A 26,911-nucleotide genomic window follows, 5' to 3' on the forward strand; every position below is an offset into this window, starting at 1 on the left:
GGACCTGAAACATTAACTCTGATTTCTTGCCACAGATGCTGTCAGACTTGCTGCACTTTTCTAGCAATTTCTGTTTTTGTCTCTGATTTACAGCATCCCCAGTTCTTTTGGCTTAATTCTCATAGTGTATGAGTTCCCTGATTGGGGTTCTTAAACTGGTCCAATCAGGGAGTCCTGTCTGATGGATGTAAACAGGAGTGTCAGGGTTCTGTGCACTCTAGAAGCTGGCTCTGAGCAAGTTGGGCCAGTGTCATGACTATGTAAATAAAGGGGGGACTTGGTGACGGGATGCCAGCCTTCATGGAGTTATTTCAGTGGTAATAAGAAAAACACACCCCAAAAGAGATTCGCTCGCAACAATCTTCTTTGCATTGGAGTAAGCGTTTCTGGCAGCATGTCACTATTTGGGAAGTTACTCAGCAGTTACAGAACCAGGGGAATCCATGTTGGGATTTTTTAATGAGGTTACGATGACTGGCAGAGGCATGTGATTTTGATTTAATCGTAAGTGAGATAAGGAGAGACTGGTATGTGGGATTAATGATGTGACCGTGCAAAAGTGCCCATTAGCTGAAGCCCAACTGGACTTGAAATAGGCACTACAACTAGCTCTGAAAGGAGAAAGTGTGGCAAGTGGAGCATATGAGTTACATAGTATTCCAACAGAAGTGGACACCCTTGACAGGCTGACTGAGCTTGGGGAACACCACTTGAGTGAAGGCAAGTGTGCAGCCTCACTCAGGACATATCTTGAATAGAGGGACCCTAGGCAACAGCAAAATGCCAAAACAAAGCCTAGCCTTGGCTGAACGGTTAAAATTTTCTTGAGGATCCAGGTTGGCAGGCCATTGCAGTTGCTGCCAGCATGAAGACTTGAGGCAGCTAAAGCGCTCCATTGGGCATGAATTGAGTGAAAGAATTCATATGCTGGTATCCAGAAGAGTGCACACCCTAAAAAGACTACCTGCAGCTGATTTGGAACAGTTAAATTGCATAGCAACGTCCTGATCATAATCAATCAACATAAACATTTGGTTAAGTGGTCAGCCAATTCTAACGGAGGTTGATACTGGTGCAGCTGTATCAGTGATTACCAAAATTCATTCTGGACTCCAATCCTTAAGTTTGTGTTAGTCCTCAGCTAGGATGAGAACCTATTCCGAGCAACCGCTACAGATTAAGGGTACAACTTCGGTTCCAGTATGATTGTAGTGAAAAGCTTGGGTCCAAGCTTGAGGGAGTGAAATTTGTTGAGAAAGATTCAACTTGATTAGCTCAATATCTTTTGACTAGAAAATGGCTGCCTAAGGGAAGTCCTAATTAAATACCCTGAAATTTTTCAGGAAGGTCTAGGGGCTATCAAAGGGGCCAAGGCCACCTTGCAAGTTGACCAAGAAGCAATTCCATGATTCTGCAAGGCCTGCCCAGTGCTATTTGCTCTATGTACAAAAGTAAATGCAGAAATCGGGAATCATCCAACAGTACAGTTTGTGGAATGGGCAGCAACGGTCGTACCAATAATGAAGCCTGACGGCTCAGTTCACCTTTGTGGGGATTTTAAGCAAATAGTAAACCACTTTTTTGCAGCTGCATAGATACCCAATCCCTACATGGAGAGTTGCATGCAAAACTGGCTGTCCTTCACGAAGCTGGACATAAGCTATGTAAAGCTACAACTGCGATTAGATGAGGATTCCCAGAAGTATGCTACAATTAATACCCATAAGAATTTGTACCAATATACAAGACTGCCTTTTGGTTATTATCAACTTGTTACAACATTCCAGCAGACCATGGAGAACAGGTCACCATTTATCTGGATGACGTGCTAATAACTGGGAAGGCTAATAAAGAGCATTTAGAGGACTTGGGCATAGTGTTTAAACATTTCTCCAAAGCGGGGCATACTTTTGAAGGGAAAAATGTGTGTTCCAAGCACCCCAAATGACTCACTTGGGCTGCAGAGTCAACAAAACTGGGTTACACCCATTGGAAGATAAAGTGAGGGCAATCAAAGGTGCCCCAGCTCCCATGTCTGGATCAAAGCATTGGTCTTTCCTTGATGAATTATGGAAAATTCATTCATAACTTGACCTCCATCCTGGCACCCTTACATCTGCTCTTGAAAAAGTCTTGGAAATGGTCTCGTAGCCAAGAAGTGAAGAAGCAGCTTTTGTTGTCTAAGGTTTTGGGCACACCACAATCCCACACAAGATGACATGCTGACACATGATGCCTCTCCATATGGTATCTGGGGTAGTGTTGGCTCACTGTTGGCCCAGTGGAGAGAAATGCCTGATGGTGTATGCTTCCCAGACTTTGGCTGAGATTGAATGGAAATAGCTAAAAATGTGTTGCTGGAAAAGCGCAGCAGGTCAGGCAGCATCCAAGGAACAGGAGATTCGACGTTTCAGGCATAATCCCTTCTTCAGGAATCCTGAAGAAGGGCTTATGCCCGAAACGTCGAATCTCCTGTTCCTTGGATGCTGCCTGACCTGCTGCGCTTTTCCAGCAACACATTTTCAGCTCTGATCTCCAGCATCTGCAGACCTCACTTTCTCCATTGAATGGAAATACACCCAGGTAGAGAAGGAAGGTTTGGCAGTCAACTTTGTTGTGAGAAAATTCCACCAATACCTTTTATGGATGTAAATTTGTGATAGTAACAGACCAGAAACCCCCAAGGCAACTTAAAGAGGACAAGGTCATGCTGCCCATGGTTTCAGGTCAAATTCAGCAGTGGGTTCTTATTCGGAGTGTGTACAATTACAAGTTGGAACACCATCTGGGAGGCCATGTGGCAAATGCAGATGCATTGAGCTGCCTCCCATTAGTGGACACCCCACCAATGGTGCCATCACCATTTTTTCAGGACACCCCTCTGGCCATTGCTGACAATATCAGACTGTTGACACAAAAAGATCCCGTCCTGGCAAATTTAAAATAGCTGCTGGTGGTGAGTTTTGAGAAGATTTGTAGCCTAGGTTGAGGTTCTGGATGTAGCTTTGTCCGCTGAGCTGGAAGGTTCATTTCCAGACCTCACCACAGGAAATGACATCATCAACACAAAGAAACCCATACATATAAATGGAAAGCAGGAATCATGTACACTGCTTCACCTGGAGGCCCACTGAAGATGTTACCTAGAAAGGTGATGAAATGTCTGGAAATGAACCTTGCAGCTCAACGAGCAAACCTACATCCATAGCTGGTGGTAATGGGAGAAACAAAAGGGCCATCACAACCAGAACTGAAACCTTTCTGTATCTGGTGAGATCAGATCACAGTAGAGGATGGTATATTATTACAGGGAGCCAGAGTGATTGTTCCGAGCAAAGATTGCTGTCAGAACTCCATCAGGGTCATCCAAGGTTTCCAATATGAACATGTTGGCGAGAAGTTATGTCTGGCAGTCAGGATTGGATGCTGACACAACTACGTTGGTGGGGCAATATCCAGAATGCCAACAAGGACAAAAATTACTGCCAGCAGCACCCCACATTTGTGGGGATGGCCGGGTAAACTCTGGACTGAGTTAAAGGCAACTATACAGGTCCTTTCATGGGCTCAATGTTCTTAGTCATTGTAGATACCCATGCAAAGTGGAGGAATGCACAGAGTTCATTTGAAAAAGCACAGGGATGATTGAAAATCTGCGAGCAAAATCTGAATTTGCAATACACGGACTCCCAGAGGTGTCAGTCACAGACAGTGGGCTAGTGTTCACCAGCAGGAAATTCGGAATTTCCTAAAGTTGAATGGCATGAAGCATGTAAGGACAGCTCCATACCATTCATCATCCAATGGTCAGGCAGAAAGAGCAGTCCAAACTTTGAAGGCAGGCTTAAAGAAACAGCCTACATTCGATAGCCAACTGTCCTGGTTCTGTGTGATTATAGAACCACCCCTTACAAAACCACAGGGACAGCTCCAGCAGAGTTCCTAATAGGGAGAAGACTGTGCACCAGGTTAAACCTGATCATCCCTGACCTGACAGGAGGGAGTGAAACTACATCAGGAACGCCAATGCTGGACGTAATGCTCCTCTAAACAAGATAGACAGTTTACTTCAGGGGATGAAGTTTGGTGTCAAAATCAGGGGAACATCCCTGCATGGGTAAGAGGCACGGTCAAAACGAGGTCACATCCCATGGTGTACAAAGTTTGAAGCGATGAGGTGGTCTTGAACAAGCACATGGATCGCATGACATCCACAATCTCACAAATGTGGCAGGACCAAAACATCGCCAGTCCCTCAGAACATCCAGCAAGGATGTCAGAACCCATGAGTTCTCCCCCTCTGCCTAGCGTCGAAGAAACCTCCCAGGACAAGATGGAAAGGGCAGATGCTGCAGTCTTGATGCCATCACCACCTGAAGAAGAAGGTGAATTTCTTCCAAGACACTCCGGGCGCAAGAGGTGGACTATGGTCCGACACACGCCAGCAGAGTCGGAGCAACTGGACCTTATTGAAAACTCCCCAGGAGAAACTACAGGAAAAAGAACAGGTCTATGACCCAGGACTTAAAGAGGGAGAGGTGTGATTGGAATGAGGTCAGCCAGCCATTGAATGAGTTCCTTGCTTGGGGCTGTTAAGCTGGTCCAATCAGGGAGCCCTGGCTGACAGATATAAACAGGACTGTGAATAAAGATTCATGCACCTTGTGTGTCTCACAAAAAAAGATAAACTGGGGATCTGGGTACCGCAAAAAAAAAATTAATAAACAGGAGTGTCAGGGAGCCAGTTCTGAGCAAGCTGAGCCAGTGTCATGTATTATGCACATGTAAATAGAGGATGACTTGGTGATGGGACACCGGCCTTTGTGAAACTGTTTCATCATCCACAGTTATGTCCATGCCTGGGTGTCCTTAGAGATGGAGTAAATCATGCCCACTAATATCCTTGATGTCTTTAGAGAGAGAGAGGTGGGCACCACAGGGGATGCAGTGCTTTATTTCCTCATCCTGGTTTAATCTATTCTCGCTCTCCCGACCTCTCCCTCACCTTCTAATGATTTGCATTGACAATAATAGGCTTTGCATGTAAACATTCAGCTGGCCAGATGATTTACTGGTGGTAATTAGTAATTAAAAACAAAAAGTAAAATCACAGCGGTTTGGTGATAGGGACAAAACTGTTTGATTGTGTGTAATTGTGTAATGTATAAAAAAACAAAAGCTAGGCCCATCTGTCTCTGTTGGGAAATGAGAGACTTCAATGATGTTATGCCTAGTTTGCAGAATGGATCTTGTCCCATGAGGGGGACTGAATGATCAATCACAGCCATTAGGCCTTTGATAGATAGTTGTGGGTGTGAGTAGGAGAATGGGGGTCACCTGGGGGTGATAGTGAAATTGCTAGGAAGCGTATGATAACTCATCTACAAAGCTTTGGAGCCAATTCCCTCATCTCGCAGGAAGGTGTGGGCTTTCAATCACTTCTGCATAAGTGGTTGCAATCAGAATTGGCAGGCTACTTCACATCATCAAACATACAGCTCGGAGGAAGGCCATTTGGCCCATTGTGCCAATTCTTTGAAAGAGCGATCAAATCAGAGCCCCCCTCTGTCCCCACTATCCTACAATTATTTTCCTTTCAAGAATCTATCCACTTTCCTCTTATTATTGAGTCCGGTCCCATTGTCCTTTCAAGAAGCACATTCTAAGTCATCATAACTTGCTTACTTTAAAAAAAGACTTTTTTTTTTGTTCTTTTGCTAATTATCTTAAATCGGTGTTGAATTGTTTCCAATAACAGGAGGTAAATAGTTTTGTCTCGTCTACACTTTTTTTAAAACCCTTCTGAATTGTGTACGCCTGAAAGACCTTGTGTACCCCGAAGTGACGTCTTTTTGGATCCCCTCTCGCTGTGCCCTTACACATGGTGCAGCCCTAAAGCTGCCTACGTTTTGGGTGAGATGCTGTTAAGCTGGGGGATGGTCGGGGGGCGGGGGGAGAAGCTGGGGAGTGATTCAGCAAGCAGGATCCATCAGTCAAGAGTTCTGATCTGATTAAATATTGAGTGCCCAGGGACCCCGGGTTACTGGAAAACGTGAGCTTAATTAATGCTAATGAATGTTTCTAATCACACTGTCGTTCTATTCAATTAATTATTTAACTCTTCAAGTGGTGCCATCTGGTGCAGAGTGAAGGGGAAAGGATTCTGCCTATTTGGTGCAGTATGGAGAGGACAAGGGCACCTTAACGATCTGGCTTCTACTCACTCTCTGTTTGCGGCTCCTTTCGGTCTTTGTGCAGAGATCTGACTGAACAGTCCATGGCAAAACAAAAGCACACTGCTGTTGTCAGTTCTGTGAAGACCATGTGCAGAGCTTTTCATCTTTTACTCATCCTCCAACTTTTCTTCTCGTTGCAATCCCCCCTGACGTTTCATTACTTTCTTTCAATTTCCACATCCAATTCCAGCCTTTAATTAGATTACTTACAATGTGGAAACAGGCCCTTCGGCCCAACAAGTCCACACCGACCCACCGAAGCGAAACCCACCCATACATTTGCCCCTTACCTAACACTACAGACAATTTAGCATAGCCAATTCACCTGACCCGCACATCTTTGGACTGTGGGAGGAAACCAGAGCACCCGGAGGAAACCCACGCAGACACGGGGAGAACGTGCAAACTCCACACAGTCAGTCGCCTGAGTCGGGAATTGAACCCGGGTCTCTGGCGCTGTGAGGCAGCAGTGCTAATCACTGTGCCACCGTGCCGCAGTAATACCGCTGACTTTAATACTGCTGACCCTATGTATTGGAACACCTTCCCTATAACTCCCTAATTCTCTCCTCCTTTATGATGGTCTTTAAAGCTGACTGTTTTGGCCAAGCTTTTGGTAACTAATATGGTTAAATGTGTGTCAAGTTGTTTCTGGGATTAAAGGACTTTAGGGACATTTTACTATGTTAAAATTGCTGTATTAAAAGCAAATTTTCCTGTATAGTTGCTTCCTCCTTATTTTCATCCACAAAGTTTTGTCCCCCTTGACCTGTGACCTGTGGGTTTCAAAATGGCCACCCTTGCTTAAGAAGCCTGTTCAGTCCTGTGGACTTTGTTAGGGATGGTGGTCGTAACCAGGTGGTTGTGGAGCGTGAGTGGGCAGACTGGGTCTCCGTTTAAATTGGGAGTTGGAAGTGGGAAGTTGAGGGACAGCAAGGGGGATTGGAGAAGCCATGGCACATTGGAAGCTAAGCATCAGTCTATTACAGTAACAACAGTTTACCTTCAGTGGAGACAGCTCCCTCCATGTGTATTAGGCCCAGCCAAACTATTGTCATGACCCTTGTACTGTTGACCATCTGTAGGTGGATCATCACTTGTGGGTAAGATCAAACATAAGACATTGGTTTAATTCCAGAAGCCTTTCAATTATTCAAAGCCTCTGATTTTATTTTTGCTCCCCATCCACTCACAAGGCCTTCTAGTGGTGTTTTTAAGCATTGTTTTCTTTTAAGAATTGCTTTATAGGATTTTGTTATGGTCCTAGTTTCTTCTGCCCCATTACCCCTTCAGCACTTCTCTAAAACATTCCACACAGCATCTCAGTCATTGGCCGCTATTGTCATGACTGAGATCCCCACCTTGCTCCGGTCTCCTATTCAACAAGCCATTTCACTGAGGTCAGAAGGCAGTTACAGCAGCCACACTCAATTTGCTGACTATTCCCATCTCATCCTGTCTCATCTAGACTTTCAATACAGTTCAGTTCAGTTCAGCTCAGCTCAGCTCATGTCAGAAAGATTGGCAATAGGACCAGTCTCCTTTCCTATCAGGCCATTCTCATCAGTAAAACTCTGGCAAAAGCAAAAGGTATATATTTGTGTAACAAAGCCTTCAATGTAACTAATTAAAGGGTGTTTTTATGGGACAGGGTTGTAGTACATGCTCTGATTCTAACCCCATGCTCCTCTGTCCCGGGAGTGTTCACTGGGGACTGTGTAAAGAGATCTTTACTCTGTATCTAACCCTGTCATATACCTATCCTGGGAATTATTCTGTATCAAACCGTCCATCGCAGGAATGTTTGATGTTGCTGATGTAGAGGAAGCCTTACTCTGCATCTAACCCTGTGTTGTAGATTTGATGGGGACAGTATCGAGGGAGCTTTACTTTTGAAAGTTTAAAAGAGTGGAGGGGAATTTGATTTTTATTTAATCCTGTACTTGCCCTATAAATTTTGTTTTGGACAGTATGGAGAGAGCTTTACCCTTTATTTAAGTCTTGCCTTTTCCTTGTTTTCTCCAGGTCATGTTGATTTTGACCATGCAAAAATTCATACTCAACAGCCAGAAATGAAGGAAACCAGCACGAGATTTGATCTGCAAGGCTGAAGATATTCGATGTAGGTCTGTGATTGAAAGCACCATTATGCTCCCTTAATTATTGAACTGTTGACCTTCACAATTGCCTCACTGTTCTATGTCACTTCTCCTGTCCCCTGTAATGGCCTCCGCCTCTTCAGTGATTCGGTGCTGTTTGGGACGAAGGGAGCAGTTGTTCTGAGGATGTAAGGTACCTATGCGGAGTCCTCCAATTGAGTTTCCATGCAAGGGGAAGAGATGTTCTTTCCCCAACCAACCAAGGCTCGTGCCCGGCAATCTCGGGCACTCTCAAGCCAGTAACTCACTCCCCCAACACGTGGGTGCCGTTGTCCTGTGCGTGAGGAACTGCAAGGGAGGGAGGATCCCACTTTAAGGGGTACAGGACATGCAGTCGGACGATTTTTTCTACAGGAAGTTCAAGAGGAACAACCACCGGCCTTTGCTGTCGGCAGTGAACTTTGAAACCAAGGCAACTAGGTCAACTCCTGAGCCTGTCGGGACGACAGTGCGGGCCAGGATTTCAGAATGGCCACCCCGGCGGGAGTCGCTGGAGGATGGGGCTGCGAGGAATCATGGCAGTGAAGATAAAGGGCCCTGTCGACCCCTTGACGAGGCTACTGGCACCAAGGGCAACATGAAGGAGGAGACGCAGGAGTGTGAGACTGTGCAGCTGGTGGCCAAGATGACAGCACAGGGACGCAACCCGGTGATCCAGCGCAGCAACAGTGAGGTGACCATCACGGATAGCAGCTGCAGCCAGGACTCAGACCAGCGGGCTGCTCACCCTTCCCCTGGGGCAGCCCTCCACCGGGACTACGGTAGTGCCTCCTCTATTGAGCGTCAGCAGTCGCGGGATGGAGAAGGTGAAGCCAATCGGTCAGGGTCAGAGGTCACCAGTGCCGCTCGATTCCAAGACCCCTACTTGCTGCTGGGCCTGACAGAGAGCCCTGGTGCCGAGGAGAAAGCAGCAAAGTGGAGGCCAAAGCTTGCGGTGGAGCCACCCGCTGAGGCCTCAGTGTTCCGAAAGCTCAAGACCCAGAAAAGTGACCCAGAGAGCCCAAGGTCACCACCCCCAGCATCAGCACTGGTGCCGAGCCAGAACGACACTTGCCAACCCTGGGCCAGTGCCAGGAACGTGGTCCACTATGACGTGCAGAGCATCCTGTTTGACCTGCACCGCGCTGTCTCCAACCGTGACAGCACTGGGCGGCGCAAGAACATCATCACCGGCGCCTCTGCCGCTTCCCAGCTGCCCGCACAGCCTACCTCGCCCAGCAACAGCGGCAGCACCGAGGAGCTCCACCAGTTGTTGGCCAAAGGGGTCGTGCCAACAGCGGCCGGTGGTAGCACCGGAGGAGACCAGGGTGATGGCAAGGACACCCAGCTGGTCCTAAGCTGCCCACATTTCCGCAATGAGGTGGGTGGCGAGGTGGAGCCACAGAATGCCAGCCAGTGCCCCAATGCTGCTGTGTCTGTGCTGGAGGAACCCCGGGAGAGCTATCTGGCTCGGCAAGGGACGGCTGCTTACTTCATCGAGCATGCAGACCTGGGCGCCAACTATTACCGAAAGTATTTCAGCGGCAAAGGTAATAGTTTAAGAATTAAAACTGCATTCAGGTTATAACTACAGCTACTCGCTAATTACAGAAGCTTTACTTCGTGTTTGCTTCCAGGTGCAGAGTAATGCTCCCTCAGCACTGACCCTATCAAACACTCCCCAGGTCAGGGACAGCATGGGGTTAGATACAGAGATAAAGTTCTGTCTACACTGTCCCCATCGAATGCTCCCAGGACAGGGACAGCTTGGGGTTAGATACAGAGATAAAGCTCCGTCTACACTGTCCCCATCGAATGCTCCCAGGACAGGGACAGCTTGGGGGTTAGATACAGAGTAAATCTACCTCCACAATATTCCCACCAAACACTCCCCAGGACAGGGACAGCACAAGGTTAGGTACAGAGTAAAGTTGCCTCTACACTGTCTCCGTCAAACACTCCCAGGACTGGGACAGCACGGAGTTAGATACAGAGTAAAGCTCGCTCTGCACTGTCCCCATCAAACACCCCCCAGGACAGGGACAGCACGGGGTTAGATACAGAGTAAAGATCCCTCTACACTGACCACCAATCAAACATTCCCAGGACAGGGACAGCACGGGGTTAGATACAGAGTAAAGCTCTCTCGACATTGTCCACCATCAAACACTCCCAGGACAGGGACAGCACGGGGTTAGATACAGAGTAAAGCTCTGACTATACTGTCCCCCCATCAAACACTCCCAGGACAGGGGCAGCACAAGCTTAGGTACAGAGTAAAGTTCCCTCTACACTGTCCTCATCAAACACTCCCTGAGTTGTTACAGCGTGTACAGAAAAAAACTCCTAAATAGAACCTGTCTGAACCTTGTTTACATCGCACTTAATAATGCAGAACACCTCTGGAAGATGCAAATACAATTGAGCAGAACTGGGAGGTTATACGTGTCAGGAATAGTTGAACAAGTTGGAGCTATTTTCCTTTCTTCTCACAATGACCTGACAAAGGTCTTTAAATGAAAGGATTTTGATAATGTGAATGTTGAGAATGTATTTCCACTTGTTGGAGAGACCAGAACTAAAGGCTAAAAACTTAAATATAAGCATGACAATAATGAATCCAAAAAGGATGTCAGGAGAACTTCTTATTCCAGATTTGTGGTTACCATAGGGTATGGTTGAAGTGATCAGTATATCTGCACTTCAGGAGGAGCCTGATAACCATATGAGGGGGAAAGGAATGAAAGAATATGTTGAACTAGTGAGATGAAGAGGATTAGGAGGAGACTCGAGTGGTACGTGAACATACCGCTCTGTTGGGTCAAATAGCTTATTTCGGTGTTGTAAGTTTTCTATGTTAACAGCAGGTATTTGCAGCACAACTGAGTCTGTTGCTGTAATCCACCCCACGCCAGCTCTCTCCAGCATGAGCAATTGATGAGGAGTATAAGACTTGGCTTTATTTCCCCATGGCTGTCACCTATTAAAAGAGTATTTTGCATTGGCCTGTGATATTGAGCTTGTCCACTCATATTGAATGAGAGGAAACCCTCAAGGTTTTGACAGGAAAAGCAAGCTGCTGAGAGAGATATGACAATCAAAACCTCGTAAGGTGTCATTGTAGACCTGGGCTTGGAAGAATCTTGCTGTTCAGCTTCAATTGTTTTATCTTTCCTGTACTCAGTCTCATTGTAGAGGGTTGCATTTTACCTCTGTTTTTAAGCTGTCAGCACCTTGGAGACCTGTGCTGTTTATTTCCCCATGTGGTTATATGTCTTGAAACATTTCCTGTCAGTGCTGCAAGCAGTTCTTTCTCTTACAACGTTTTGTTGAGGCCATCGACCAGTGTCCCCAAATTGCATGAGCTGACAAGAGGATATTGTGGTCAGGCTGTAGCAAGCGCCTAGGCAGTCAAAAGCCCCTGTTCTGGAGCCAGCCATCTTGAGTGACAAGCGAACATAAACAATTGCTAGGGAAGGAAGTGTTGGTTGCTTTGCTCCTGGCTGTCCCTTCCTGATAGTTACCCTTGCAAGTGTGCCACAGCTGTCTCGTGTCTGGCATGGCAGCCGTCTTTTGACAAGGACAAATTTGGGCTATTTGGAAAGGGAGAATGTTGGGTGTTGAAAATTGGACCTGAATGTGTCGCAATCCAAAGATGTAACAAAAAGTGTACGCTCATAGAACAAGCCGCCCACTCTGCAGTTCTTAAAATGGCCCCAGTTTCCATCCTGAAAGGAAAAACATTTACCTTGTCTTGTATACTTCAAAATGGAGCTTCTGTATAATCAACATACTCATTTCCAAATATTATTGTTTTGTTTCAACCTGTTTTATTGATAAACCTCTCCAACAATCTTGTGATACTGTCTTTCCCACTGTACATGAATATTAGCTGTGCACTCTGCTTTCTATTCTCACTGAGTTAGTAGAATTCGATCTCCATTCTGTTGGTATTTGTCACCACTGACCTCAAAAGTGATCATTCTGCTTTGATTTCTACAGAACATCAGAACTTCTTTGGAACAGACGAGACCCTTGGGCCAGTAGCAGTGAGCCTCAGGCGAGAGGACAAAGACAAGGATGCAGGGAGCAGCTCGCAGTATTACTACAGGATCATTGTCAGGACCACAGAGGTGAATGCACTTAGATGGTTAGGGAATGAGGAATGGAGGGATTGACTGGAGTGGGGAGCAAACTGTCGGTCAGATGTGATGTACTTCATCCGTAGGTTTGTGGTATTTCTCTAACCTTCTCCTGCCCTTTAATCCAGGAAGATTGTCTCCTCCAATTCCAGCTTCTTGTGCAGCCCTAATTTTCATCACTGCCCCATTCCCAGATGGAACTTTAGCTACCCAGACCTTCTGCTTTTCAATTCTCTCCCTAAATGTTTCTAGCATTCTCCCATTTTAAGATGCTTTTTAAAACTGACCAATTTGTTTTGATCACGTGTCTCAATATTATCTACAGTGTCTTGCTTTCATAATCTCAGATGTTCCAAAACACTTCCCAGCCAATTAAATACTTATTTGTTCACAGGATTCTGTTGTACCATGTCTCCCAGGTTGTAACCGAATTAATGTGTTTATTCCTGTTTTGAGGCTCTGTTCCAACTTATTTGCATATTGCCAAACACAAACTCTGCTGTGTACCATTAGAATGTAACAACAGATAGAGGATTGGCCATTTGGCCCTTCAAATTTGCCTTGCCATTTGACAAGATGATGAGCTTTTAAAATTCGATTTTAAAAAACCCCAAATCACTGAAAAATATATCTCGATACACGTAAGAATGATGACTTGCTGAAGTTTGATTAATACAGCTGAAAATGATCTTATCACAAAACCAAGTATTTCAAGTGCCACCTGATGTCAAACAACTGAAATTAATCATTTATTATAGAAACCCTACAGGTGGGAAAGAGGCCATTCAGGCCATCGAGTTACACTGACCCTCCAAACAGCATCCCACCCGAACCTAACCTCGTAACGCTGCATTCCCCATGGCTAACCTGCCTAGCCTGCACATCCCTGGACACTATGAATGATTTAGTGTGGCCACTCATCCTAATCTGCAATCTTTGGATTGTGGGAGGAAACCCACTCAGGCAGGGGAGAACATACAAACTCCACACAGACAGTCGCCCAAGACTACAATTGAACCTGGGTCCCTGGTGCTGTGAGGCAGCAATGCTAGCCACTTATAGAGTCATAGAGATGTACAGCACGGAAACAGAACCTTTGGTCCAACTCGTCCATGCCGACCAGATATCCCAACCCAATCTAGTCCCACCTGCCAGCACCCAGCCCATATCCCTCCAAACCCTTCCTATTCGTATATCCATCCAGATGCCTTTTAAATGTTGCAATTGTACTCGCCTCCACTACTTCCTCTGGCAGCTCATTCCACACGTGCATCACCCTCTGCGTGAAAAAGTTGTCCCTCAGGTCTCTTTTATATCTTTCCCCTCTCACCCTAAACCTATGCCCTCTAGTTCTGGACTCCCTAACCCAGGGAAAAGACCTTGTCTATTTATCTTATCCACGCTCTGCTTGATTTTATAAACCTCTGTAAGGTCAGCCCTCAGCCTCTGACGCTCCAGGGAAAACAGACCCAGCCTATTCAACCTTTCCCAATAGCTCAAATCCTCCAACCCTGACAACATTCTTGTAAATCTTTTCTGAACCCTTTTAAATTTCACAACATCCTTCCGATAGGAAGGAGACCAGAATTGCATGCAGTATTCTAAAAGTGGCCTAACCAAAGTCCGGTACAGCTGCAACATGACCTCCCAACTCCTGTACTTGATGCTCTGACCAATAAAGAAAAGTGTACCAAACGCTTCTTCACTATCCTATCTACCTGCAACTCGACTTTCAAGGAGCTATGACCCTGCACTCCAAGGTCTCTTTGTTCAACAACACTTCCTAGGACCTTACCATTAAGTGTATAAGTACTGCTAAGATTTGCCTTCCCAAAATGCAGCTCCTCGCAGTTATCTAAATTAAACACCATCTGTCATTGGCTCATCTGATCAAGATCCCATTGTAGTCTGAGATAACCCTCTTCGCTGTCCACTACACCTCTAATTTTGGTGTCCTCTGCAAACTTACTAACTATACTTCTTAAGTTTGCATCCAAATCATTTATATAAATGATGAAAAGTAGTGGACCCAGCACCGATCCTTTAAAAAGATACAATTCTGTAATCTAGTTAAATTGGGAAACACTAACTAGTTCCTTTGCACTGTTTTTAAAAGACTTAGGTTAAAACCCCCCCAAAACATTGGTTTTGCACCCAAACGATTGTTTAGTTTTTTGCATACCCATAAGGCCTGTGAGTGAATACAATCATAGGAAACTTACCATAGTGCCTAATTTATCCTGATTCAATGACCTGCTGGGGGTCTCATTTGCCTGGATGAGTACAGCTCCAATAACGCTCAAGAAATTCAGCTCCATCAAGGGCAAAGCAGTTCACTTGAGCAACACCTCATCCACCACCTTTAAAGTTTATTCTCTCCAGCAAAGACACACAGTGGCAGCAATGTGTACCATCTCCAATACACATTGCAGCAATTCAGCAAAATTCCTTCTGAACACACCACCTCTTACCATCTTGAGGGACAAGGGCAGCAGATGAACCATGCAAGTTCCCTTACAAGTCGCTAAGCATTCTAATTTGGAACTATATCGTTCATTCAGTGCTGCTGGGTCAGAATCCTGGAACTCCCTCTCTAACAGCACTGTAGTGCACCTATACCACGTGGCCTGCAGTCATTTAGGAAGGAGATAGGTCATTACCTTCTCAAGGGTGATTAGGACAAGCATTAAATGATACAAGCCTATGATGCCCACATCCCATGCAAGAATAAATCTTTAAAAAAATAATTGTGGTCCGAGTTGAGCCTGCAGCATGAAGTTAGATATCGAGTAATGATCCCTCTACCCTTAAAGTGAAATTAATACTTCCTCCAAACTACCACCTCAAACACTCACATGACAGGTACAAGATTGGGTTAGATACAGAGTAAGTCTCCCTCTATTAGAGTCATAGAGATGTACACTGCAACACAGAAATAAAGAGCAGAATTTGGCCATTCAAATTGATCATGGCTGAAATCTAACTCTATATCTTTAAACAGAAAGTAGATTTTCTTAAACGCTGTCCCCATCAATCACTCCCAGGACAGGGACAGCAAGGGGTTAGACACAGACTACACTGTGTGCAACAAACACTTTCAGGACATGAACATGACAGAGTTAGGTGTACAGAGTAAAGATCCCTCTACTCTTTTGAACTGAAAGGAAAACTACCTTCAGTTTGTCCCCAACCAACACTCCAGGACAGGGACAGCATGGGGTTATATACAGAGTAAAGCTCCCTCTACATTGTCCCCATTAAACACTCCCAGGGCAGGGATAGCACAGGGTTAGACATTGAGGAAAGCAAACTCTTCTCTCTTAAGCTGGAAAGTAAAGCTCCCCAGACGCTGTCTCAATCAAACATTCCCAGGAATTGTACAGTCATGGGTTCATACCAAGTAAAGCTACCTCTATATTTATCATCATCAAACATGGACAGGACTGGTGAAACACAAGATGTGATAAAGTGAAGCTCCTCTTGAACTGAAAGTTAAAAATCACACAACACCAGGTTATAGTCCAACAGATTTAATTAGAAGCACACTAGCTTTCAGAGTGTCCCTCCTTCATCAGATGGTTGTCAACCACCTGATGAAGGAGCGTCGCTCCAAAAGCTAGTGTGCTTTTAATTAAACCTGTTGGACTATAACCTGGTGTTGTGTGATTTTTAACTTTGTACACCCCAGTCCAACACTAGCATCTCCAAATCATTTGAACTGAAAGTAATGCTTCTTTCACACTATCTATCAGACACTCCCAGGACATGTACAGCACTGGGTTCAATACAGATTAAAAGCCCCTCTACACTGTCAGTATCAAATAACCCAGGGCAGGTACAGCATGAAGTTAGATATCGAGTAATGATCCCTCTACCCTTAAAGTGAAATTAATACTTCCTCCAAACTACCACCTCAAACACTCACATGACAGGTACAGGATTGGGTTAGATACAGAGTAAGTCTCCCTCTATTAGAGTCATAGAGATGTACAGCATGGAAACAGACCCTTCGGTCCAACCCGTCAATGCCGACCAGATATCCCAACCCAATCTAGTCCCACCTGCTAGCACACGGCCCATATCCATCCAAACCCTTCCTATTCGTATACCCATCCAAAAGCCTCTTAAATGTTGCAATTGTACCAGCCTCCACCACTTCCTCTGGCAGCTTATTCCATACACATACCACCCTCTGTGTGAAAATGTTGCCCCTTAGGTGTCTTTTATATCTTTCCCCTCTCACCCTAAACCTATGCTCTCTAGTTCTGGACTCCCCAGGGAAAAGACTTTGTCTGTTTACCCTATCCATGCCCCTCATAATTTTGTAAGCCTCTGTAAGGTCACCCCTCAGCCTCTGATGCTCCAGAGAAAAAAGCCCCAGCCTGTTCAGCCTCTCCCTATAGCTCAAATCCTCCAACTCTAGCAACATCCTTGTAAATCTTTTCTGAACCCTTTTCAAGTTTCACAACAACTTTCCAATAGCGTACCAAACGCCTTCTTCACTATCCTACCTACCTGCAACTCCACTTTCAAGGAGCTATGAACCTGCACTCCAAGGTCTCTTTGTTCAGCAACACTCCCTAGGACTTTATCATTAAGTGTATAAGTCCTGCTCAACAGTTTTTCCATCAGGCATCCTGAAGAGGCACAGCACATGGTGAGATACCAAGTGAAGTTCCTTCTACTCCTTCAAACCGAAAGTAAAGTTTTCTCTACTTTTTAAAACTGAAAGTAAGGCATGCTTGAAACTGTCACCAGGATAGGAACAGCACAGATGAAATACAGAGTACATCTGTCTCTACTGTTTTAAACTGAAAGTTGAGCTGTCTCGACTCTATTAAACTGAAAGTAAAGCTCCCTCCACAATGTCCCCATCAACCACTCCTAGGAAATGTACAGTAATGGGTTGGTACAGAGTATTGAAAGTGTGGTGCTGGAAAAGCACAGCAGGTCAGGCAGCATCCGAGGAGCAGAAGAATTGAGCAAGAGAATGAAAGGGTCTTGCTCAAAATGTTGACTCTCCAACTCCTCGGATGCTGCCTGCCCTGCTGCGCTTTTCCAGTATCATACTCTCAACTCTAATCTCCAGCATCTGCAGTCCTCACTTTCTCCTGGTACAGACTATTGCTCCCTCTACTCATTTAAATTGAAAGTAAAGGGTAACACGGTGGCTCAGTGCCAGAGACCCCGATTTGATTCCACCCTCGGGCGACTGTCTGTGTGGAGTTTGCACTTTCTCCCCGTGTCTGTGTGGGTTTCCTCCGGGTGCTCTGGTTTCCTCCCATAGTCCAAAAACATGCAGGTTAAGTGGATGGACCACGCTAAATTGCCTTCTAGTGTCCAAGAATGTGTAAGCTAGATGGGTTAGCTACGGGAAAAAGTCCATGCGGTGTTATGAGGATGGGATGTTGTTCAGATGGTCAGTGCAGACTCTATGGGCCAAATGGCTTCTTTCTGTGCTGTAGGGATACTGTGATTTTAAAGCTGTCTCTACACTGTCTCCAGCAAACACTCCTAGGACAGGGACATCATCCAACTCTTGCTGCATCCTCATACCCTTTGTTCCCTTTAGCCGTTTGAACTATATCTAGCTCTTTGAAAAATAAACTGGTGTAAAAAATTGCAGAAACAATAGATTGTCTAGCAGGTCATTTGTGCTAGCATCAGAGGGAATTGTGCCCCAATTGAACGGTAACTCCAGGCCCACAATGTATGGAATGGAAAAAAATGAGCTTTAAAACTCATGCTTTGTGTCCACAGCTGCGGACTCTCCGTGCGTCAATCCTGGAGGAGTCATTTCCCTCATCCGTCCGTCATGGCACGCAGAGGGGGATTTCGCCAAAGAAACTTCTGGAATATGTGGTACCAGGGCTGAACGTCCAGTGTCTCCGTTTGGCATCCAGTTCTCCCAAAGTGCCGGAAATGCTGCTGAAGTTAGACGAACAAGGGGTAGGCCTCGGGAGATTCCTTGACGCAGCTCTGCACCACTTGCTCCACGCTCACCTGTACAGGGTTGTAGACCAGTGCAAACTCCTTCAGGAGTCTGTCTTCGACCAGCTTCTGTAGGTGTGCTGCACCCAGCCGCTAAAAGCGATGAATTCTCTCATGCCATTACAATACAGAAGATGTGCCCGCTATATAAGTGGGGAAATGGTGGGTAGTTTGCAGGAGGCACTGCAGTAATTGGACAATCACCAAAGCTCAGACCAGCTGCCTTTGCACGGGGCAGGTTGCTGAACCTGTCACCTCACTCAGCTGTCTGCTTCAGTTACCGAGTGGCTAAACGTGTGGAGCCATTTCCTGGCAAGCTCTTTGGCAACACAGCCACAAAACTGGCAGACTGTCCTAAGTGCAGAGCGCCGGTGTGACCAGCCTATGTGCTGTCTGACCGTAATGACACTCAAGTGTCACCAAGATGACAGAATAAAGAAAACATCATCAAAAATTGATGGGGCATGGATGGAAACAAAACTGTTGTTCATTATTAATATGATATTTCAATGGCTGAGTGTGTGAATGTGACCGGTGGCCATGCTACTGAGGCTTGTTGACAGAGAGCGCCTTGGAGTTTCATGTCCTGCATTTGCAGGGATTGGAGGGAGGGAAGATCTATCAGAGCTCAGTAACAGTATATGAGTGTGACTGTGCATGAATTGAGAGTGATTCAATACATATAAATTGTGTGCCTTTGCCCATGTGTATATCTGTGATAGAGGGAGAATGTGAATCTACTCAAAAAAAAATTCAGCAAAATCATCAGTGCTCATTACCTGACAAATATCATAATTACGCCATCCTTCTCTTATTATGCTGACCCTTTTTTTTGCTCTCCCCCTTCTTCATTTCTTTGACTCCCTGTCTCGTTTGCGCTTTCCTTCCCTCTCTATCTTTGATCCCTTCTTGCCTCATGTCTCATTCCTGTCACTCTCTCTATCCTTTGCAATAAGGAGAGGAGGCTGAAGCATCCAGCAATTCTGCTTGTTGAATTATTTGATTGGAAAATGACTGATGAAGATTTTTAACATGCCATCTGAGTCAAATCACTAACTGAAGTATCCAATTAATTATTCAGAACAAGGATACCAACATGTCATAGTTTTAGAGAGACTCAAGTCTGGGTTGTACAGGTTCTGCTCAGAAATGAGGCTTCTTTCTTAAAACAAAACAATGGTCTATATTCCTCCTGTTTTCTGAAGGCACAGAATCTCACAGGGTGATGAATTCCACAGGCATCAATTTACTTGGGGTTCAGGTTCCCGAGGCATTGAGTCTCATTGGGATATGGATTTCTCACACACTGCATTTTACTGGCAACTGTGTTTCTCTCACACTGACTCAAATTGGAGTATGGGTTCCCACATAAACACTGACGCTCATTGGACTACAGGTCCCATATACACACTGACTCTCACTGGGGTACAGGTCCCACAAACACACTGACTGTTGTTGGGGTACGGATTTCCAGACATACACAGTGACTGTCAATGGGATATGGGGTCCAACAGACATTCACTGGGGTATGGGCTCTCATGCATGCACTGACTCTCACTGGGGTACAAACTTCCACACACACACTGATTCTGACAAGTGTGTAGGTTCCACAGGTACTGAATCTCAGTGGGGTATGGATACGACATATGTTGGTTCTCATGGACTACACTGATTGGCATCTAGCATTGTAGCCAGAAGAGAAATGATCTAGCCCAGAGGGAGGATACTCAGCCCATCCTGCTCCTGCTTGGAATTAGCAATCTAACCAGTGAGCACAGCACCAGGAAATGAGCAGGAGTTGACAGCAAATGTTTTATTTTTATCCCAACCTGTCTGACCAGGAATGGTAATCCTGGGGGCAAAGAACCGTTTTGCAAGTTTTCAAAAGGGAACCTGACTGTGACTTGATCAGTTTGAATTTCTTTCTCAAGGTGATTATCCGTCTTTCTTCTGAGGTTGAGTAAATGTTTGCTTTGAAGAAATCCCGAGGCTGTAGGATGCTCTTTATTTGGGATGCTGCTCCTGTGAAGTGAAATTTTATTGTACTAATGTACATCTCGTGTTTCTTCAACCCATAGTTATCCTTTCAGCGGAAAGTGGGGATCATGTACTGTAAAGCGGGACAGAGCACAGAGGAGGAGATGTACAACAATGAAACTGCTGGCCCGGCCTTTGACGAGTTCCTCGACCTCCTGGGCCAGAGGGTGAAACTGAAGGGCTTTGAGAAATATCGAGCTCAGCTGGATAACAAGAGTAAGTAGAGTGTGATGCCAACAGATGAAGGGCTTATGCCCAAAACATCGAATTTCCTATTCCTTGGATGCTGCCTGACCTGCTGTGCTTTAACCAGCAACACATTTTCAACTGTGATGCCAACAGATCAATGAGGGAGGGAGGAGAAGAGGGAGTGGAGTGCAGCCCTTTAGTGAGGAACTGTGTTGGATGAGAGGATGTGTAATCTAAAGGCCGAGTTCAAATCTCACTTCCCTTTAAGATAGCACATTCAGGTAATAATATTAAACAGCAAGAGACAATAACACACTGTCTCAGAAAAATAAAATCTGTGATATTAAATAATAAGAGTTAAGCAAACTGTTTGAGTATGCAGATACAGCGTGAGGTTAGATATGGACTAAAGCTCCCTGTACTTTTTAAAACTGAAAGAAACGAAAAGTGAAGTTCGCTCAAAACCATCCCATCACTCACTCATCATGGGGTTAAATACAGAGCAAAGTTCCTTCCACTCTTTGAACTAAAAGTGAACTGAAAGTAAAGTTTAGTCTCCGTTGTCCTCAAGAAAAACACTCAGGACCGGGACAGTACGGGATTAGATATAAGAGTAAAGTTTTCTTTACTCTTTTAAATTGGAAGTAAAACTCCTTCTAGACTGTCCCCATCAAGCATTCTCGGGACAGCACTGGGTCAGATACAGAGTAAAACTTCCTCTACACTGTCCCCATCAAGCACTGCCAGGACAGGGCTAGATAGAGTGTAAACTTATATCTGTGCAGGGGCAAATTGTTGAGTAGCTGCTAAGTCTTTACTTAATTCCTAAATCTAATTCTGCTTAGTCATTTTACGGGCTAATAATTAAATGCAGGTCATCCTCAGGCCCGTGGATGGCACAGTTCTTGTATCCTGGACAACCACATGTGCAGGAAATGATGTCAACTGTAGTAACTTGAGCTGCAGATTTCAGAGCAGGCATCAAGAGCCAAGTCCGCTGTACCATGCCTGACTTATAGATATATGGATAGGAAGTGGGTAAGGAGGAACAGGAGAAAAGCTAGAAAAGCAATAGCGATAAGGGATTCCGTTGATGCAGTAACAGACAAGCTGTTTTGCACTTGGAAATATGACCATAGTAGTTATGTTGCCTCCTTGGTGTTGCTGAATGCCTGAGTGAGTAGGGTGAACAGTTAGCAAGCTGTGGCTAATATTAATGACATTGATAGTGAGGGATGAGGTCCTGCAGGCACGATCGGCCCTCCCATTGCAGGGAAATCAACTAGAAAGCAGGGCCAATAAAGTGGGGGTAGTCTCTGGATTACTCTTAATGTCATGTGGTGAGTACAGAAATCAGAGGATAGAGCAGATGAATGCATAGCTGGAGAGGTGGTACTGCAGTGATGGCTTTAGATTCCTTGACATTGGGACCAGCTCTTGAAGAGATGAAACCTATACAGACCAGATGGTTTGTACCTGAACAGAGCTGGGGCCACTGCTCTTTTGGGGTAGTTTACTTATGTCTGAAAGGGTTTAAACCAATTTGGCAGGAGATGGTAACTAGTAGAAGACATTAGACAGAAAGAAAATATAGTGTGCAAGGAATTGGGGGAGATAGATGTCACCACAGTAAGAAAGTAAAGTTCTAAGCATGAAGTAGGAGGGAATGCTCCAAGTGCAAAAGAAAGGAAGTTACAATGAAACTTTATAAATTACTGCTTCCACTTCAACTGGAATAGTTTATCCAATACTGAGCACCACACTTCAGAGGGCTGTAGAGAGTCTGCAGAAAAGATTTATAAGAATGCTACCAAGGATGAAGAACTTTGTTTATGAGGGTAGATGTAAAAATCTGGGAGTTTGTTCTCCCTAAAGAAGGGAAGGTTGGAAGGAAACCATGAGTGATCTGTCTGTAGAGGATGGGGAGAAACTGTTCATGTTGTCTGAAGGTTGAGAACAAGAAGATACCAATTTAAAATGCATGGCTAATGAAGTAAAAGGGACATGAAGAAAATCCTTTCTGAATCAGCAGTTGATAGCTGGGAGGTGATGGAAGCAGACTCACTCATGGCTTTCAAAAGGGACATGGAAAATTACTGGACAGAAAAACATTGTGGGGTGACAGAGTAAAAGGGGAGTGGAACAAAGTGCCTGTTTTCTGCAGGTAAACTGACATGGGGCAAATAGCCTTTGAACTAAGTTATTTGCTGGACCATTTCAGAGGATGCTTAAAAATCTGGATTCACACATCGGCCAGACTGGGTACGGATGGCAGAAATCCTTACCTGAAGGATGTTCGTGAATCTGATGGATTTTCACAACAATCGATGATGTTATCGCGATCACCAATGCCTGAAGGTTGCCAGCTTCTGTAGAAGCTAGTGCATCCCAGGAGGTGGACACAGTACAGTGAAAAGAGAAGAGGGGTGGAGTAGGAGCAGACTGGACTGAGGGTCTAAAACCTTCCCCCTTCTCTTGCAGCGGACTCCACAGGCACTCATTCGCTCTATACCACGTATCAGGAGTACGAGATTATGTTCCACGTGTCAACTATGCTTCCCTACACTGCCAATAATAGCCAACAGGTAAGTACCACTTTTATTTCGACCCATAATCCTCTCTTTCGCAGGGTCCACATGCCACTACTTTCAGTAGTCCTAAACAGCTTGGTTTTGTTACCGAACCCATTGGGATAAAAGGTGACAACTTGCTCACATTTGGACCATCATACAACTCCTGTATTGCCAAGACCTGATGACTGAGGATTAGACAACCTCCCATTCTCACTCAATCCAACATCTGCAGCAAATTCTCCCAGAGCAACTACAACACTGGGTTAGAGATAAAGTTCCCTCTACTCTTTTAAAGAGAAAGTAAAGCTCCCTCATCACTGTCTCTATGAAGGACTCCCAGGACAAGCACAGCACAGGGTTTGAGCCAGTGTAAAGCACTTCTACTCATTTGCATTGAAAGTAAAGCTCACGCTACACTGTCCCCATCAAACTCCCAGGACAAGATGCAGAGTAAAGCATCCTCTACACTGTTCCCCATCGAACACATCCAGGATGTAGAGTAAAGCTTCTACTCTTTTTAAACTGCATGTAAAAAAACCCTTTACACTGTTCCCATCAAACACTCCCAAAACAGGGACAGCATAGGGTTAGATACAGAGTAAAGCTCCCTGTAACACTGCATCAGCAGATTCCAATACCATGAGCTCACTAACTGATAGGGGAAGAAAACTTCCAAAGTATGATATAATAAGGCCTGACGTTGAGCTTCTGTGAGAAAGCTATGTCCCGTTCAAGTATATTGCTTTAGAGTGTGTAACCATTTGCTTTTCTGTACCTGCCTTTATTTTGTGATTCTAGCTTCTAAGAAAGCGTCACATTGGCAATGATATAGTCACCATCGTCTTCCAGGAGCCCAGAGCTGGCCCGTTCACACCAAAAACAATCCGATCGCACTTCCAACATGTCTTCCTAGTAGTACAAGTTCACAATCCCTGCACCGAGGAGGTGTCATACAGGTACGTAGGTACAGGTTTCCTACAGATATATTGGTACCCCAATCTCACAGGTTCGTAGGTACACGCTTCCTGTGTGTACCTGAGCACAGGTGTCCTGTGGGTAATTTAACCGTAGGCCTCCTGCAGATACCTGAAGCCCAATCCTCTAGTCTGCTGTTGAGAACATATGAACAATACCAGACAAATGGCTTTCCGGTCTAGCTAGCCCATGCTATTATATACTTGTGCACACCAGTATATACTTTCCATTCAAAATCATAGATTCAAATTGTGTGCTGGGATCTGTAGAGATTGTAACAAGGTCAGCCTGATTAACCGCATAGAATATGAGTTCCCAGATTGGGGCTGTTAACCTGGTCCAATCGGGGAGCCCTGGCTGACATATTAAAAAAAGGTGAGTGGCAGAGATATTGACACTCTGATACCTGACTCCGAATGACACAGTACAAAAATCAAGGACTGTTTGTGTATAAATAAAGCATGACTTGGTGACTGATACCAGCCTGCATGGTGTTATTTCAGGATCTGTAACATGAAAGGACAGATAAGGTCTTAGAATAATATCTCACCCAAAAGATGGCACCACTGAAAAAGTGTATTGGAAGTGTCTTGAATCCGTCAGTGTGGTGCTCCCCACTGCATCCATCTGACAGGTTCTACTATAGAGAAAGGCAAAAGGCAACTCCGAAACAAAGGTAGAATGAGAACTGAGGTATACGTATTTATCCATATTCAGTGCTGACTGTTGGAGACTAGTACTGAGGGAGCAGCGCACTCTTGGAGATGTTATCTTTTAGGTGAGATGTCAAACCAAAGCTTCTATCTCTCCCTTCAAGAGGGCATCAAAGATCCCACAGTCACTATTTCATCAAAAGTGGTGGGCAGTTCTGGGCCAAACATATCCTTCACCCAGCAGCTGATTTAGTCATTGATCATGTTACTATCTGTGGAATCATGCTGAGTATGAACTAGCTGTTGTGTTAAGTAAATAAAACTGAAAAAGAATTAGTGATGTCCAGAGGTTGTAAAATCTGTGGAAAATACACATTCCTACTTTTTCTTTCCAGTGTTGCGGTCACCCGATCGAAGGATATTCCTGAGTTTGGGCCCTTTTTCCAGAAGGGGGTGACTTTCCCTAAATCGGCCAACTTCCGGGATTTTTTGCTTGCCAAAGTGGTCAATGCTGAGAATGCAGCAGAGAAGTCAGAAAAGTTCCATGCCATGGCCACCAGAACACGGCAGGAGTACCTCAAGGACCTAGCGGATAACTATGTTACCACAGCTACTCTGGACTCCTCCTCGTCCAAACTGGCAGCCATCATCTCGCTGCCTACCAAGAAGAAGGAGAAGCAGAAGTTAAACCGAGCCCCCGAGATGCATAGTGCCGGTGCTCTAGTGTGGAGTGTTACTGCCCGCCTGGCACATGCCCCTGAGGAAGCTGAGTGCATCCTGGGAATCTCCAATGAGTTTGTCGTGCTGCTTGATCAGAAGTTGCGAATGGTTGTGTGGAATTGCTCCTGCCGGGATGTGATTGGTTGGACCTTGTCTCCGGGGACCATTATAATTTATTATGAGCGAGGAGAATTCGCAGTGGTTAAGACTTTGGAAAGCCAGCCAGATGACATCACTGAAATTGTTCAGCGGCTGGAGGTAAGTGTGGGAAGAGATCGCGAGACGTGCACCACCACCGTTACTGCCAGTCTGCTGCCTAAAACATGAGTTGGAGTCTCAAGTCTGTGCCAAAACACTAGAGACTCATTGTATATCCCCCATGCCACATCCAACCTAATAAAATACAGCAATCAATAAATCAAGCAACCCAAACCAACCCATCCAGCCAGCTAACTGGGTCAAACCCAACAGAGTTGATAAAGTGTGGCGCTGGAAAAGGCACAGCAGGTCAGGCAGGACCAAGACAGTCTTCATTTCAGGCAGGACCCCCGATACATTAACTCTCTTGCTCCTTGGATGCTGTCTGATCTACTGTGCTTTTCCAGCTCCTTGCTTCATCAACTCTGATTTCGCCTGCATCTGCAGTCGCCTAGGCCAAACCCAGCAACCTAACCAACCCCAAACAACACACTGCATCTCATCAATTAACCAAGCAACTAGCTAACTCCAAGCCAGCCGTTCTGGTGCAGCACAACAACTGACCCAACTTAAACCCAACAACTTAACTGACCTAAACAATAGAATGCAACTCACCCACCCTATCAAACAAACAATTGACCAATCTACTCAGTCAAGTCCAGTCATCTACCCAATTCAACTCGTCCCACTGATTAATCAAGTGACCCAACTCTAGTCAATGCCCAAACACCCTTTCAACCAATCAATGCAGTCCCATTGCACATCCCACAAATCCAAGCTCCTCCTCACTGATAACTCCATACCCAATGATGCACTTATTGCAATGTCAAGAGATGTCATGTGACAGTTGCTTGGAATCTGTCAACTACATTTCTCCTGCGCAAAGATGAAAAATGATGACCCTTGCTCTCCCCATGCCAGAAGTACCAGCTGCAACCGAGAATGGTTGAATTAGTGTTCATGAGGCAGTTTTCCTGTCAGTGACTTCAGCAGATGACCAGACAATTTCAGTTGTTTTCAACCAGGGAGTGAGTCCTAATTGGCATGCCAGATAGCCAA

The 26,911-nt window shown here is 45.2% G+C and overlaps 1 protein-coding gene across 7 annotated transcripts in view; it reads left to right on the forward strand.

The window, feature by feature from the left end:
- Positions 1-26,911, forward strand: part of zmp:0000001168 (signal-induced proliferation-associated 1-like protein 2) — a 93,358-nt gene that overhangs the window by 39,063 nt on the left and 27,384 nt on the right. For all 7 annotated transcript variants that reach the window (XM_060855814.1, XM_060855820.1, XM_060855821.1 and 4 more), the window contains exons 2-8: positions 8,262-9,924; positions 12,377-12,507; positions 18,277-18,465; positions 20,586-20,760; positions 23,215-23,318; positions 24,105-24,262; positions 25,330-25,912. In XM_060855814.1, coding sequence (XP_060711797.1) covers positions 8,724-9,924; positions 12,377-12,507; positions 18,277-18,465; positions 20,586-20,760; positions 23,215-23,318; positions 24,105-24,262; positions 25,330-25,912 — 2,541 coding nt within the window. In that variant the 5' untranslated portion in view covers positions 8,262-8,723. The remainder of the gene's footprint in view (positions 1-8,261; positions 9,925-12,376; positions 12,508-18,276; positions 18,466-20,585; positions 20,761-23,214; positions 23,319-24,104; positions 24,263-25,329; positions 25,913-26,911) is intronic.

Source organism: Hemiscyllium ocellatum, chromosome 46, assembly GCF_020745735.1.
Source record: "Hemiscyllium ocellatum isolate sHemOce1 chromosome 46, sHemOce1.pat.X.cur, whole genome shotgun sequence".
Classification (NCBI taxonomy): Eukaryota; Metazoa; Chordata; class Chondrichthyes; order Orectolobiformes; family Hemiscylliidae; genus Hemiscyllium; species Hemiscyllium ocellatum.